Source organism: Cervus canadensis, chromosome 16, assembly GCF_019320065.1.
Source record: "Cervus canadensis isolate Bull #8, Minnesota chromosome 16, ASM1932006v1, whole genome shotgun sequence".
Lineage (NCBI taxonomy): Eukaryota > Metazoa > Chordata > Mammalia > Artiodactyla > Cervidae > Cervus > Cervus canadensis.
In genome coordinates, this window is record NC_057401.1 from 2,942,380 (window position 1) to 2,957,735 (window position 15,356).

Genomic DNA, 15,356 nt, shown 5'->3' on the forward strand with positions numbered 1-15,356 from the left:
GGGTGAGGGTTCCATCCCTAGTTAGGGAGCTAAGATCCCCTATGCCTCATAGCCAAAAAATCAAAACATAAAACGGAAGCAAAATTGTAACAAATTCAATGAAAGGCTTTTAAAAGATGGTCCAAAAAAAAAATCTAAACTTGATGGGAAGCCCTGGAGAGTTCAGGAGAGGGTTACACAAGGTGCCTGACTTTGGTGGGAGATGGACTTCCAGGCGGGAGAAGAAGTGGAAAGCTGCTGAGGAGGTGGGTGCGAGTCGTTCGGGTCTCACCTGGACTGTGATCAGCAAAGGAAGACTGGAGAGATGCTGTTGGCTTAGCCAGAGGGGGATTCCTGGAGAGTGTGGTCAGACATGAACTAAACTTCTAGCTGTTGTTTAGTTGCTAAATCGTGTCTGACTATTTGCCACCCCATGGACTGTAGCCCACCGGGCTCCTCTGTCCATAGTATTTTCCAGGCACGGATACTGGAGTGGGTTGCCATTTTCTCCTCCAGGGGATCTTCCCGACCCAGGGATCGAATGCATGTCTCCTGCATTGGCAGGAGGATTCTTTACCACTGAGCCACCAGGGAAGCCTATAAAAGTGGATGGATTTTTTTTCTGTGTGTGTATGTATAGGATATCTCTGCAAAGTGTTAGTCACTCAGTCATGTCTGACTCTGTGAGCCCATGGTCTGTCCATGGAATTCTCCAGGCAATAATACTGGAGTGGGTTGCCATTCCCTTCTCCTGGGGATCTTCCCAACCCAAGGATCAAACTGGGGTCTCCTGCATTGCAGGCAGATTCTTTATCATCTGAGCTAACAGGGGAGCCCTAAACTTCTAGGGTATAGGAAATTTGATGGGAGATGCTAAGCAATAGCTTCTCTACAAGGGGCTGGGGCTGTGGGCAAATGCTTGGTGATAGGGCGAGCATAAGGACCATTACAGTATGAAGAGGAGACCCCCCCCCCCCAGCACCAGCTCCTAGGGGAGAAGTGACAATGGGATGTGGTTCATTCATTCCTAGGAAGCAACTTGCCAGGTCTCCCTCCTTTCCCACTGAGGACCTAAACAGCAATGATATGCCCCCGGTCCCTGTCCCATCTCCGTGGTGATTTTGGTACCTTTCTTCCCGTTGGCTCACTTTACCCTGACAGCCATCCTGGGCTGTGTTCAGGATGGGGGCTCTGCTCCACTCTTTTACTGGGGAGAAATCTGAGGCAGAACAAAGTGTGTTCTCAAGGTCACATGGGCCACTCTGGCCCATATTTCTTATTTTAATCTGGGGCTGTGGCGGAAAGAAAGCAAACTTTGTCTGCTGTCAAACAAGTGTGTTTTCAAATAGACCTAGACTGGATCCTTAGCTTTGCAACTTCCTGGCTGGGCCACCTCGGACAACTTGCCTCACCTCTCTGAGCCTCAGTGGCCCCATCTGTGAAATGGGAGATAACAGGGCAATTGAGCTTCCCTGACGGCTCAGTGGTAAAGAATCCGCCTGCCAGTGTGGGAGACACAGGTTTGATTCCCTGGGTTGGGAAGATCCTCTGGAGAAGGAAACGGCAGCCCGCTCCAGTATTCCTGCCTGGGAAGTCCCACAGACAGAGGGGCCTGGTGGGCTACAGTCCTCGGGGCCACAATGAGTCAGACACGACGGAGCGACGGGGCGACGACAAACAGGGCGGTTGTGAGATGCGCTGATGCTTGGCCCGGAGCCGGCATCAAGGAGGCTCTGGCTCTCTGTTGTGAATATGGCTCCTGCCGCCGGGTGTCTGGGCTTCCAGGGTGGCTCACTGTCGCCCCTTTCCCTGCCCAGGTGCTGGCGGCTGAGGAGAACGTGGACTTCCGCATCCACGTGGAGAACCAGACGCGGGCTCGGGACGATGTGAGCCGTAAGCAGCTGCGGCTGTACCAGCTCTACAGCCGGACCAGCGGGAAGCACATCCAGGTCCTGGGTCGCAGGATCAGCGCCCGCGGCGAGGACGGGGACAAGTATGGTAGGTGTCGGCCCCTTCCTGCCCACCATGCACATGTCCCTCCCGGCCGCCGAGGCCCCAGGTGCAGGTCCCAGCTCTCCCGTATCCTGGCGTGTGATCTTGCACCCAGTACTGAGTCTTTCTGGGCCTCAGTTTCCTCATCTGTGAAATGGGGATGCAGAAGCACGTCCCTGAGAGCCTTGTCGGGAGTAGTGACTGAAGACATGAGTAAAGCCTGCTCTTGCTGGTCAGTGCCCCATAGATACTAGCTGTCATGGGTAATCGCGGCTTGCCTGGGGCTGGCCTCTAACAGGTTGCTGCTGCTCCCCGAGCGTCGTTTCACTGTCCACGGTTCAGATGCTTGGGTGGGGGTGGGGGGGAGCCTCTGGGGAATGTTTTTTGGGGGTTTGTGGTGGTGGTGGAAATTGGCCTGGTGTGAGTGTGTGCGCATATGTGCGTGTGTGTGTGAGAGTGTACACGTTTGCACAGAGAGGCATGTACGTGTGTGCTCTGTGGGCTGAAGTTTGCTCTCTTATGAAGCATGGGTGCTCACACCACCTGGGGCTGCCCTTGACCTGCCCTTGCCCCTGGAACGTCCCAGCTCCCCTGAGGTGTTCAGAAGCCGTCACGGGCCCCAGGCTGCCCCCCTTCCGTCCAGAGGCCCCTAGCCCGCAGAGATCCTCAGCCGTGAGGGAGGCACCCAAGACTCCTCTCGCCCAGCCCCTGAGCAAGTCCTGACCATGCCCTCACCGCTTCCTACCTTCCCAGGCCCGGGTTCGGGAAGGTGTCCCAGGTCCCAGCCACGGGGCCCGGGGGCTGTGGGCGGCTGCGCCTGCCAGCCTGGGCCGTTCTGAGACGAGGCTCTGCCTGCCTGCTGGTCCCTGCCCATTGCAGACATGACAACAAGACAAATAATTTCTTGGATCTCTTTATCTTGGACACCATTTATTCTCCCTGTGCCCCGGGGCAGGACTGACCTCGTGGTGGGCCTGAGTGTGGCAGCTGCGCTGTCACTGGGGGCTGGGCCGGCCGGCCGGGCTGGGCCATGCTGGGCTCCTGCTCCTCCAGGCCAGCTGCCCCCTCCCTCTCCTGCCCCATCGCTCGTTACTGCCTCCATTTCCCTCCTCCCTCTTCCCCCTGCTCCCTTTCTCGGTCTGGCTGCTCCTCCTTTCATCTGGCATCTCTGTCTCTTGAGTCCACCCCCTCCTCCTGGTTGCTCCTGTCCATCACTCTGTCTCCCCCATCCCCACCGTCTCAGGCTGTATCCCTGCTTCCCTCCCTCTGACTGGGGTCCTCTCCCTCCTCCCCACCTCTCCCAGGCCCTCTGCTGGCCGCCTCTCTGTGGCCTCGGCTCTCTGCCCCCGCTGTGGACGCCTGGCTGTGCCGGGCAGACCCAGGTGCGGGTTTTCCCTGGGATCTGCCGTCCCATTGCTGCCAGGGAAGGGGCAGCTGGCTGGCTGGGGTGGGAGGGAGGTGCCCTCCTGGGGAGTCCCCGGAGTTCTCTCTGGCCCCTCCAGGCTGGGAGAGTACAGGGGGGTCAGACTCTGGTCTGAGCCATCTGTCCAGGCTCTGAGATCGGGGTCCGGAGCTTGGGAGGGAGAGGAGGTAGGCAATGGCCGGCCCCTCTCTCCAGAAGCAACTTGCCCTCTCGTTTCCTCCGCCTGAACCGGAGGCTCAGTGGTCTCACCCGGTGTGGCCTGAGCATCTCTGGGGCTCAGCAGTCTCCCTTCTGTGCATTACCAGGGATGGACTCGAGCAGTGCCTCTTAAACATGCGTGTGCACCCAGATCGCTGAGGGGTCTTGTTGAAAGGCTCGTGTTGATGTGCAGGGTCTGGCCTGAACTCTGGGTGTCTGACAAGTGGCCTGGCGGTGCTGGGGGACCACACCTGGCATATGCAGGGACGGGCCTGTCCTGATTCGCCTCCAGCCCCACAAAGTCTAGACTTAATGATTCTCTGTCAAGGAATCTGTTTGTCACTCCTTGGTCTCCCAGCACCCAGGGCAGCAGGGGGCCTTGCTGGCCGCTGAGACCACTCCATTTAAATGTCGCATTAGTAACGCAGATGAGGGGCTGGGACCCCATCTGTGAGCCCTGAGAGAGGAAGTGAGACAATGGAGCCAATTGAGGCTTCCAATCTAGATAATCAATACAAATATTATTGGGAGGGTGATTTATGTGGCCGAGTCTAGCAGGAGGATGGGGCTGCATTAGTCTGTCCTGCCTGTGGGGGAGGGGTAGCCAGTGGTCCTCAGTCAGGCCAGGCGGCCCAGGATGTTGGAGAACCTGCTCCCTCCTTCTCAGGGCTCCGTCCAGCTGAAAGAATGGTGTCTTCTGAGACTTGCATTCATACACAGTTAGAATACAGTCTGGGAATTCCAGCAAACACCAAGTATAAACAATCCCCATAAATGCCTGGAATCCCCGCAGACCCTTGGACTCTCAGATTGGAGTCTCTGAAACACTCAGAATCTCAGATTCGTCAGCATCCTGAGGCGCTGGACCCCTTAGGCAGGTGCAAGATGCTGGGCTCCCTTTGTGTGGACGCCCGCCCCAGAGCTCTTGGCCGATCTTACAGCAGTGAGCAGTCTTTGGTGAAATCTCCACAGATGAACCAGGCTTCTACACCAGGCTGTTCTGCAGGAGGGTCTCCCCATGGCTCCCTGAAACTCTCCCAGAGCACCGGGGGGCCCCCGAGGGTGGCCGCTTCAGGAACGCGAGACTTTCATAGCTTTGGGTTCTGCTCTGGAGGGAGAAGTACGTGGGCCGGGGGCTAGTGGCGTAGGTAGTGTGGTGGACGCCTGGCTGGCCAGGAACTGGGCAAGCGCCGTCTTGCCCACCTGGGGTTACTGCGTCAGTCCCACCCCTTCCTGCCTTTAGTTCTGGTCACCTCTGTCCGGCCAGTAGTCAGGAGACAGGAGCCCTGGGTTCCAGTGGCAGCTCTGTCACTGAACAGCCTCCAGTGCCTGGGGCAAGCATGTCTGGCTGGCTCTGGGCTGAGTTCCTTCACCAGCTGAGCAAAGATGAGAAGGCCCCACTGCCTCCGAGGTCGATGCCCTTAAGCTGGAATGTGGAGGCGTCAAGGCACATGAGCTGCAGGAAGCAGGGCTGCTGGGTGGTGGGACCTGTGACTTAGCAGAGGAGCACCCAGGGTCAGCTGAGCCAGCCCTCAGGGAAGGGAAGGAGCCCCAGCCTTGGTTACGGTGGTGTAGGACCCACTCTGCTTTTATAAGGCTTGTAGTTGCCTACTTTCATTTGACAAAGGCGGCTTTTCCACTTGATTAAGAAAAAACACCCCAAACGCCCAAGTTTTCTTTTTTAAAATTTGTTTTTAATTGGAGGTTAATTGCTTTACAATAGTGTGTTGGTGTCTGCCATACATCACCACGAATCGGCCGTAGACTTTGCAGGAGGCCAGACTCCCGGGACTGACTACCCAGAGCAGCCCCGAGAAGGCCTCTGGAGGGCCTGTGAAAGCCAGGAAGGTGGTCTTCTGAGAGGGTGAGCATGTGGACTCTGGAATCGGAGGGAACTGAAATCTCAGCGCCACCACTTAGGAGCTGGAGGCCTTAGGTGGCAGTTAGCCTTTCTGATCCCGTTTATTCTTTTGTAAAATGGGGTCATTGAAATGAAAGGGTATCTTCTGCTCAAAGATGTTATGATTGTTCAAGCCAGAATACTCAGTGCTGCTGTGTGGGGACAGAGGTGCCGTCGTGGGCTCAGGTGAGGACTCCCCTCTGGGGAACTGGCTCCTGGAGCTTCCGGAAGGGGTGCGGCCTCTACCATCAGGCCCTGGCATGTCTGCTGCAGATAGAAGGGGCTCCTGAAGCATGGTTCCAAGCAGCAGCGGGGGCTGGCAGTGCTCTGGCCATCTCAGGCCGGAGGCGGAAGGGTATTTGGACCCTTCTGTTGGGTGTGGTCTGGTCTCTCGGTTCACATCTGGGTCCCCCCCTCACTCGGGTGGCAGTACAGCCGAGAGTGAGACCACCTGGTCTTAGTCTTCTGCGAGCCCCCAGGCCAAAGCCCCTGCTCCTTCCTAGGGGCTGACTCTAAGTAGGAAGCGCCTGGGCCGTTCCTGTCCCCTCCCTGCATTGCAGGGTGGCAGAGGACAGGGCACATAGTTGGTACGCCGTGGATTGGTTCCAGCTTGGCATGGATCAGTGATTCCAGCTGTGTCACCGCTGCCCAGGGTCACGGGGAGTCAGCCTGCTCAGCTTGGGCTCTGCCCCTCTGGGCAGCCTTCATGAGTTCCCCCACACCCCTCCAAGAATGTGAGCTCCTTGAAAGCAGTGACCTTTCTTCCTGTCCCCGTGTCTACTACACAGCCTGGCAGAAAGCAGGCCCCCTTTAAAGGTTCCTGGATGAGTGACTCAAATTATTACAGGGCAGCACAGAGCCCAATCAGGGGCTGACATGCACGACTCACCTGGGAAAGCGAGTGGGGTCTTGCAGGACTTTTGCTGAGTGGGTGACAGAAGTGGGCGGGGGCCCTCTGGCCCCCGTTTCCCTCCTCCTGGTACCTGCTGCAGGGCTGGGCTTGAGCGAGGAGCCAGGTCTTTTGGGCTGGCAGGTGTGGGCAAGGCTGCAGGGACCCCCCTTCTCTGCGAGTCCGACACCTCATAGTCCATTCTCCATACTGTGGTCCAAAACGTGAGCCTCGGTCGCTCAGTCAAAGGCGGTCATGTCATTTAGAGTGAAATCCACACCCTCAGCAGGAAAGCCTGGCCTGGCTCCTCCCTGACCGCAGGCTCCATCACCCCAGGCCTTGCTCGCTCCGCTCCAGCCCCAACTTTCTGCTGCCCCTCGCACCCGCCAGGCATGTCTGCAGTTAAGGGCCTTTGCTGGGCCTCAGCCTGGGGCTGCCCTCCTTCCAGGTGTCCCCATGGCGTTTGCGCCCTCACCTCATTCATTCAGTCACCACCTTTTCAGAGAGCTCCTGTGTCCTCCAGCGGGTGTATTTCTCTTCCTGGCACTTACTGCTGCCTGAGGTTCTGTTACTTGTTTAGTTATTCGCTCCCCATGTCTCTTGTTTCCGCACACACTCTAAGGCTAGGTGGCTTCTATCTGTTGTCCTCACGGCTGCATCCCCTCACACAGTGAAACTGTTAGCCGCTCAGCCATGTCAGATTCTTTGCAACCCCATGGACTGTACCCTGCCAGGCTCTTCTGTCCATGGGATTTCCCAGGCAAGAATACTGGAGTGGGTTGCCATTTCCTTCTCCAGGGGATCTTCCTGACCCAGGAGCGGAAGCCATGTCTCCCGCATTGCAGGCGGATTCTTTACCACAGAGCCACCTGGGAAGCATCCCCCTTGCACACAGCCAGCCACAAACCAGTGTGCGATGCATGTTTGAGCCAGTGAGTGCGTGGGTGACCTGTGAGCATCCAGGAGTGTGGGTGAGACCACTCCTCTGGGGCAAGTGCCCGGCACAGAGTATGTACTTGGAGAATCAGTGCTCCCTCCATTCTCCTCTCCTGTCCTCCCTTCCAGCCAGCCTTGCATCTTGCAGCCGGGATACCCTGAGCAACAGAGCAAGCTTTTCTGAGAGATGTTCCCAGCTGGAAGGAGCATTAGTATGTCCGTCTAATACCCTGCCCTCTGAGCTCGTGTCCCAAGACTTCTGTCCTCAGTGAGGAGTGGCCACCCATATCTTGGTGACTCTGCAGCTCAACCAGCCACATGAGAGCTGCAGCTAGGATTAAATATAGCTCCTGATCGATCCTATTGATTCTCTCCCTCTTCCTTTCTGGCAAATCCACATGGCCTGCGAGCCTCCTTGGGTGACTTTAGGAGAAGGGAGCCATGGGCACCTTTGGAGAAAAGCCATAACACGTGTGTGTGTGTGTGTGTGTGTGTGTGTGTGTGTGCGAATAGCGATGCTGAGACCAAGCCATAACACGTGTGTGTGTGTGTGTGTGTGTGTGTGTAGCGATGCTGAGACCTCTTCCTCCCGCCCCCACTTCTTTCCCTTCCCCTCAACCTGGTTCAGAGGGGAGGGAGAGGGTTCTGGTTCAGTGTGACCTCCCAGCGCCTTTGTGGCAAGGACGCCTCCCCGCTGGAGGGCGATGGCTGGAGAGGGGCCAGCGGCTGCCCTGGCACTGCAGCAGCCGGCCGGGTCGCCCTGTGCGGGCCCGGGTGCACTGCTCTGCCCAGCCTCTCGCTGGCTCCCGGCTCCCTGCCTGTGTTCTCAGGTCTTGGAGGTTTAACTCTGAAACTGGTGGGAGATGGGGAAGGAAACCAGTTCTGCTTGCTTTTCTCCGGCTCCGCTTTTCGGGGTCTCCTGTGTCCCTCTGTGTATGTCTCTCTGGATCTCTGTCTGTCTTTCCCTGCTGTTTCCAACCCTTCCAACCAAAAGGCTTCCAAGGGAGGTCCTGGATCGCCTGCAGGGAAGCCCAGCTGGGAAATCACACTGGAATCAGTCAATCCATCCATCCACCAAAGTCGCTTCTCATTTCTCTGCCGTCGCCAGCCTGCCTCGCGTCTGTCCTGCTCTGCCTGAGTCTGAATCTCTGTCTGTGTCAGACTAGCTCCGGAGTTACTCTGCCTGTGTTCAAATCCTGGTCCTACTGGGTGACTTTGGCAAGTAACCTCTGAAGCGCTGCTCAGAGCCTCAGTTTCTTCATCAGTAAAATGGGCGTAATAGTTCTACTTCATAAGGTTGTTGTGAGGATCTAATGAGGCTTTCCATATTCAGACTCTAAGCACAGTGCCTGACAGATGGCAAATGCTCAAATAAGTATTAGCTTTTTAAAACCATCATTATTACTCCATGCATTTCGACAAAACTGGGAGAAAAAGACAGCTTTTTTTTTTTTTTAATCGAAAGGGCTTTCTCTCCAGCTCCTTTTCCTTCCACTTTCTCTTTTTCCTTTTCTGCATTCCTGTCTGGATGCTGGAGAGGGGATTGGGCTCTTCAAGCTCCTGGCCCCCAGCATGGGCAGGCGCTGGGCTCCTGCTCTGAGCCGAGGCTGGCTCTGTGGCCCTCCCCCGCAGGGGAGACCCCGCACTCGCTCGGCCCCTGATGCATACCGCCTCTCCTTCTGGTCAGAACTAGGTCGGAAGCCATTTGCTGCCTCTCTGGCTGTGGTTTGAACCCAGACTTGGGTGCTCCTATGGGCTCCCCCATCTCCCAGAATCAGCTAGAAGCGATCTTCCTCAGGGCGACTGCTGGTCACTTCCCTGCCTCAAGGTCATTTGGAAATGGAGCTGGGGAGGGATGGGCCCCAACCGTTGGCTCTTTGGGCGTCTTGACCCACAGACTTCTGCCCCAGGAAGGTGAAGTCAAGGCAGAGACCCTCCCTGTTCATTCACTAACCTCCCCAGGAAAGGGACTGGCATGGAGGAAAAGTTTGACCTAAGGGGGAGACAGGCTAAGACCCAGACTTCTAGGTTAGCCTGCCTGGGTTTTAACTCCATCATTGTGTGACCTTGGGGCTCCATTTTCTCACCTGTAAAATGGGGTAACAAAAAAAAAATAGTTCTAATCTCCTGGGATTGTCATAAGTATTGAGATAACGTGTATAGCGTAGAACAGTGACCAGCATATGATAGGCTCTCAATAAATATAAGTTACTGATGCTTCCCAGAGGGGCAGTACTGAAAGGAAGTCATCTAGTCCTGGCCCAGAGAGGGATAGGACTTTCTCCCATTGTCAGAATATCTGATAGTAACTCTGAGGCTGGGAGTGGGTGGCTGGGGGAGCTCAGAGCTCTAGTGAGAGGCAGGAGTAACACTGGTGGGAGCAGAGTTGCTAAAGGCATTGATCCTGGGATCAGACACTGAATTTGCACCTCTCCTCTGCTCCTGCCAGCTGGATGCCCTTGAGCAAGTCCTTTACCTCCCCGAATCTTGATTGCTTTAACTTTTAAGTGGCATTATGCATACTTGGGGCTTCCCTGAGGCCCAGATGCACGGGGTCCGAGATGTCGCCTCCTTCCCTGGTCACACTGCCCTCCCAGCCCAGCTCCTGCCATCCCCGCTCCCTTCTCCTCCGAGCTCTCCTCCACATTGTCTTCTCTTATTTGCTGCCTTTTCCGCGTCTGTCTCTACCCACCGGAAGGTAAGCTTCATGAGGGCAGGCCCTTAACTGTCTCATCCACCACTGTGGTTTCCAGCACCTAGCCCACACTTGGCTTATGGTAAATGACCAATAAGTAAATTTTAGTGAGTATATAAAGGGCTTGATGAGGTAAGTATGAATAGTGTGTGAGAGTGTTAGTCGCTCAGCCATGTCTGGCTTTTTGTGACCCCATGGACTGTAGCCTCCTCTCTGAGGAGGTGACATCTGAGTTGAGATGTCAGTCTAGGAGATGAGGAGCCACTGTGGGAAACTCTGGGCAAAGCAATCACCAGGCGGAGGAAGAGTGTGAAGGCCCTGAGGCAGGAGAGTACCGGGTGAGTCAGAGCAGGAAAAGCAAGGAGGCTTATGTGGCTGGAGGGCTGTGAGGGTGGGGGACGGGGGCGGGCAGCAGGGGCCAGCAGGGGACCCCTTAGGAGTCCCCTTGGAGAGTCTGGATTGTTAGTGGGGTGGCACAGTGGTGAAGAATCCGCCTGCCAACGCAAGAGACCCGGGTTTGATCCCTGGGTCAGGAAGATCCCCTGGAGCAGGAAATGGCAATCCATTCTAGTATTCTTGCCTGGAAAATCCCATGGAGAGAGGAGCCTGGTGGGCTGCAGTCCCCGGGGCTGCAAAGAATCAGACATGACTGAGCAACTGAGCGTGCATGCATGGAGATCCATATGAGGCTCTAGCAGGGGAGAGGCACAATTCATGTTACATTTTGTAAGGATCCTTCTGGCTGATCTGCAGAGGAGAGACTGCTGGGGGCAAGAGTAGCAGAGTGGAGGAGGGGATGCCAGGGTGGTGAGCAGCAAGATGATACCATTGATCGTTCCTGCCTGGCCTGGGACAGGCCTGAGAATCAAACCGAGTGGAGATGAGGTTTCTGGCTCCTGAGAGGTGCGTCTTGGGGGCTTAGGTCTTAGGTCATGAGACAGGGAAGCGTGATGCTGAGGACCAAGGCAGGCTCTGGGGCAAACCTGGTCTGGGTGGGTGGAGTCTCTCTTTCTCTTTTTCTGAGAACTGCTGCTGCTATTACTCCCCAAAGACTTTACATAATCTTGGCCCGGCTCCCTCCTCATTATGTCATGTGCTGAGTGGAGTCTAGGTCACTCCGTGGCTTGCTGCGGTCGGGGAAGAACAGACTTCTGGCTCCCCAGGGTGCAGTGGCCGGTGCAGACCATCCCCATGCTGGGGTGGGGGCGGCTGGGCTGGCGGGGGTGGGGTGCCGTCCAGCCCCAGCCCCAGGCCCCTGGACAGCTCAGGCAGAGGCCAGGGCTTCCTCAGATGGGCTGCGGTTAATGAGAGGCGGGGGCTGTGTTTTGAGCCCAGTCTCCCTGGGGCTGGGGGCCCTCCTCTGGGACCCAGGCCCCAACAGGAAGACAGCCAGCCAGACTGGATGTCAACTCACCCCCCCACCCCCCATCCCACCTGGGAAGGCTTGCTTCTCTGAACCTCAGTTTCCTACACTGTAAAAGGGGGACGAAGGCACCTAACCTCGCTGGGATGTGTGATTTTGGCAGGCTCACAGGGGCGTCAGATCCAGCGTGCAGTAGGAGCTGTTCTGAAGACAGGGGCCCAGGCTGGTGCCGGGACAGGGCAGAGCAGTCTTCCTCTCGGTCGTGCTTGGGGCTGCCTGGCCTCAGCCCTGTGGCCTCACCTGCTCTTTATGATTTCCCATCCCTACCTCTCTCCAGTCCCAGAGACAATCAGAACAGCCAGGCCCCACTCCCATTGCATAGGGAAGGAAACTAGGGGCTCAGATGGGGTGTGTGGCTTACTCCAGGTCACCCCCCCCACCCCAGGATGGCAAGGCTCTGTAAGTCCCTGCCTAAGGCATCTTCTGACCCTGGAGGATGCTGAGAAAGTTCAGGACAGAAGGACCGCCTTGGAGAGGCAAGTTCTGCTTCCCCTTTTATACACACCAGATTTCTTTTCCACTACTTTTTGTTTTTTCTGGGTAAATGGGTTTATTTTGCAGTTATTAGGAAACTTAAGGAACAGTTACTGAGTTTCCCCTACCTAGCCTCTGCGAACAGCATCATTTTATATAACCATCACATTTGCTGTTAAAGATGAGGGATGACCACCCCCATTTTACAGATGAAGAACCTGAGGCCCAGGGTCATACACTGGCAAGTAGAGCTAGGGAGTCATATGCATACATGTGCATTTCAAAGCTCTCACCTTTCTTCTTGCACATGCTGCCTTTGTCAGAAGCTCCTGGGGACTGGGGACTCTCCTGACCCCTAACAACCCCCACCCCATGTGGGGCCTGAGTTTGTGAGCGGATGCTGAAAGCTAGTCTCAGAAGTGCTGTGATGTTTGACCCTTGGTTCCCAGGGACTAAGCTAACAAGAGAGTTACAGGGAGTTTGGATTTAGGGGAGCAGGGAGCATGAAGGGCTTATAACCCCCGATCTGAGTGTTCGCTAACATTCTCAACTCAGTGTTTACTAGGGATGGGGGAAGGTAGAGAGAAGAATGTGCCCCCACCTTTGTTCCTAGAATTACTGAATTCTTGTTAGATCTTTAAATTTTATGTAAATTCTTCTTTTTTACCTTGGAAAGGTGGGTATCACATTTTAATTAGTACTGGTGTCAAAGGAGGGCTAGATTAATTATTGGAAATCCTGAGTTCCAGATGGTTTTAATTTTCACAGCAGGGCACCAGGGTATATATTTAAAAATTTTTTTATTAAAATCATACCTCTTGTATTTTAGGGGCACTGAGGTACACTGTTTGTGGCTCCAAGGATACTGTATTTAGGACTATGATTTTGTTATGGAGAAGCAAGTCCCTTGTCACTGAAATTAAAATTTTGTGGGTGAGGGAGGGGCAGGTGTTGGGAAGCAAAAGGTCAGGAGAGGGAGGGTGAGAATGGGGGGTCAGAGGCAAAGAAGGGGGATGGAGGTGGTGGGGAAATCCAGGCACTGGGATTCAGGTTCAGAGAGGGCATGTGACCTGCCAAAGTCACACAGCATCCTCCTGGGGATGAAACTCCTGGGGGTCCTGGGGAGAAAACGTGAAGTGGCTGAGGGACAGGGAGCGGTCTTACAGCATGCCTAATCAAGAGACAGCCACCCTTCGGCCACTAGATGATCTTGTTCAGTCAGGCTTTGGGGGATCAGCTCTGGCTGCCCCATCCAGGACCACCTGGGACACCCCATGTTTTTGTGGAGTATGGGGATTTAACATGAGGTCTCCCATTCCAGACCAGAGGGTACTGGGTTCTGACTGGGACTTCCAGGCTCCTGGGAGTTAGCTATCCTTCAGCCTTGGTGGCCTTTTTTTTTTTTCCTATCTACACTGTGTGGCATGTGACATGTGGGATCTTAGTTCCCCAACCAGGGATTGAACCCATGGCCCCCTGCATTGGAAGCATGGGGTGTTAACCACTGGACTGCCAGGGAAGTCCCCAAGTCTTGGTGGCCTTGACTGAGGAAAGTGAAATATTATACTGACAGCCTCCTTTCCCTGGGGCCTTGAATTACCCTTTCCAGACGTTTCCCCATTTCAAGCAGCCAGGGCACTCCCTCTCTCTTATCCCCATCAGGGAGTGGACACCCAGATGTTTGCCCTGGAGGAAGGGGCTTCTGACCTAAATTTTGGAGGAAGTAGCTTAGCATTCCACAAGGCAAGACTCGTGTGCATGTATTGTGTGTGTGTGTGTGTGTGTGTGTGCACACATTGTGCATGCCTGTGTGGGCTCATAGGCATCTGAATGTCTGACCCCTCAGTCCAGAGACTGCTGCTTCTTTGGGGTTATTTGTGTGGTTGTGTGTCCTGCATTGGGGAAGGGAATTGAGGGGCAGGGGAAGGTGGGTGATGAGGGCAGAAGTCACACTGGTCTTTAGCCACCGGGAGCGATCTGGGTCCCCACTGGAGTCCAGAGAGTCTGGGAGTTGGGAACAGGTGTCAGAGAGCTTTTCTCCCTGCCTGAGAGGCACATGCTCCAGAGAGACCTGTCAGAAGCAACCCCCCCATACTTGATTCTGGGGGCGGTGGGAGGTCCAAGGGCAAGGTCAGGGTCAGGGATCATGTTGCTGAGTCTTCAGGCCAGCCACTGCCCCTGGTAAAAAAATGTGTCTTGTTCTCCTTCTGCCTTTCGAAGCCCAGCTCCTAGTGGAGACAGACACCTTCGGTAGTCAAGTCCGGATCAAGGGCAAGGAGACGGAGTTCTACCTGTGTATGAACCGGAAAGGCAAGCTTGTGGGGAAGGTAAGTGGTGGTCTGGGACTTGGGTGGGTCCTCCAGCAACCCAGGGGGGCTGGAGCAGTGCCTCCTGGGCCCCATCAGCCCTAAATGGGAAAGAGGTCCCATGAATGTGTATGTGTGTGAGAGAGAGATTACCATTGTGAGATCTCTTCATCACCCCCACTCTCTGTCCCCTCACCTGAAGCCTGCCAGACTGTGGCTTTGACTTTGGGGGGTATGTAGGGCCCCGATCTCTCCTGGTGGACGTGGAGCTCTGGCTTGCTTGGCAGTGGGAGAACCCCCCAGGGGGTCTGAGGCTCCCAGTCTGAATGTACCTGATGTCTGGCAGCAGGGACCCAGTGGGCCAGGGCCTGGGGCTGCAGCGTTGTTTTAATAATCACAGGGGGTTTATGACTCCCCAAAGCCACACCTCTGGAACCCAGCAGCCTCTTTGGCCTTGTGATTCTAGCATTTCAGGAAGGTTTTATTACTTTGGAACACGCATGCAACAAATTAGGGTGGGGGTAGGATATGGGTGGGGTGGACCCACATGCCAGGGATTCTGAGCCTCCACTGATGCTGCATTTTGATGCTGCTGCCCCTTTTGGCCTGGGTGTCCTTGTTTGTGAAGTTCACATACTTGCTTCCTTTGGATGCTCTAGAGTGGATTCATGCTGCATGTTCCCTTCTCTCTGCAGGGACCCTACTCACGCCCTGGCCAACTTGTATAATGAGGGGCTGGCCAGTTGGAGTGGAAGGTAGAGGGTAGACCCAGATTCCAAAGAGGATGGCTGCTTCTCCTTGAGGCAAGGCCGTCTGTGATGATCTGCATTTATTACACCTTGTTGGGGTGAGGGGGAAGGAAGCATGACTTCAATTTCTGTTTAAGCCATGGCTTTGACTCCCCGAATCCCCCAATTCTTATCCCTCTTCTCCCCTCCCCTCCATATCCTGAGGAGAGGATGACAGGCCAGAGACCTGAGCCAGGAGAGTGTCTCTGATTATTTGTTAATAACAAGGGTACCAATAGCCTCTGTTAATTGAGCACCTACTTTCTGCCAGGCACTAAGCAAAAAAAATGCTTCAAAATAATCCCATGAGGTGGGTCGGGGAAGAACAGGCTTCCACCATTCCCATTTCATAG

The 15,356-nt window shown here is 55.2% G+C and overlaps 1 protein-coding gene across 1 annotated transcript in view; it reads left to right on the plus strand.

Annotated features, from left to right (window-relative positions):
• The window catches only part of FGF18 (fibroblast growth factor 18), a 35,989-nt gene that overhangs the window by 13,902 nt on the left and 6,731 nt on the right, over positions 1-15,356 (plus strand). The window contains exons 3-4 of the mRNA XM_043489168.1: positions 1,797-1,977; positions 14,130-14,236. Of these exons, the coding sequence (XP_043345103.1) occupies positions 1,797-1,977; positions 14,130-14,236 (288 nt within the window). The remainder of the gene's footprint in view (positions 1-1,796; positions 1,978-14,129; positions 14,237-15,356) is intronic.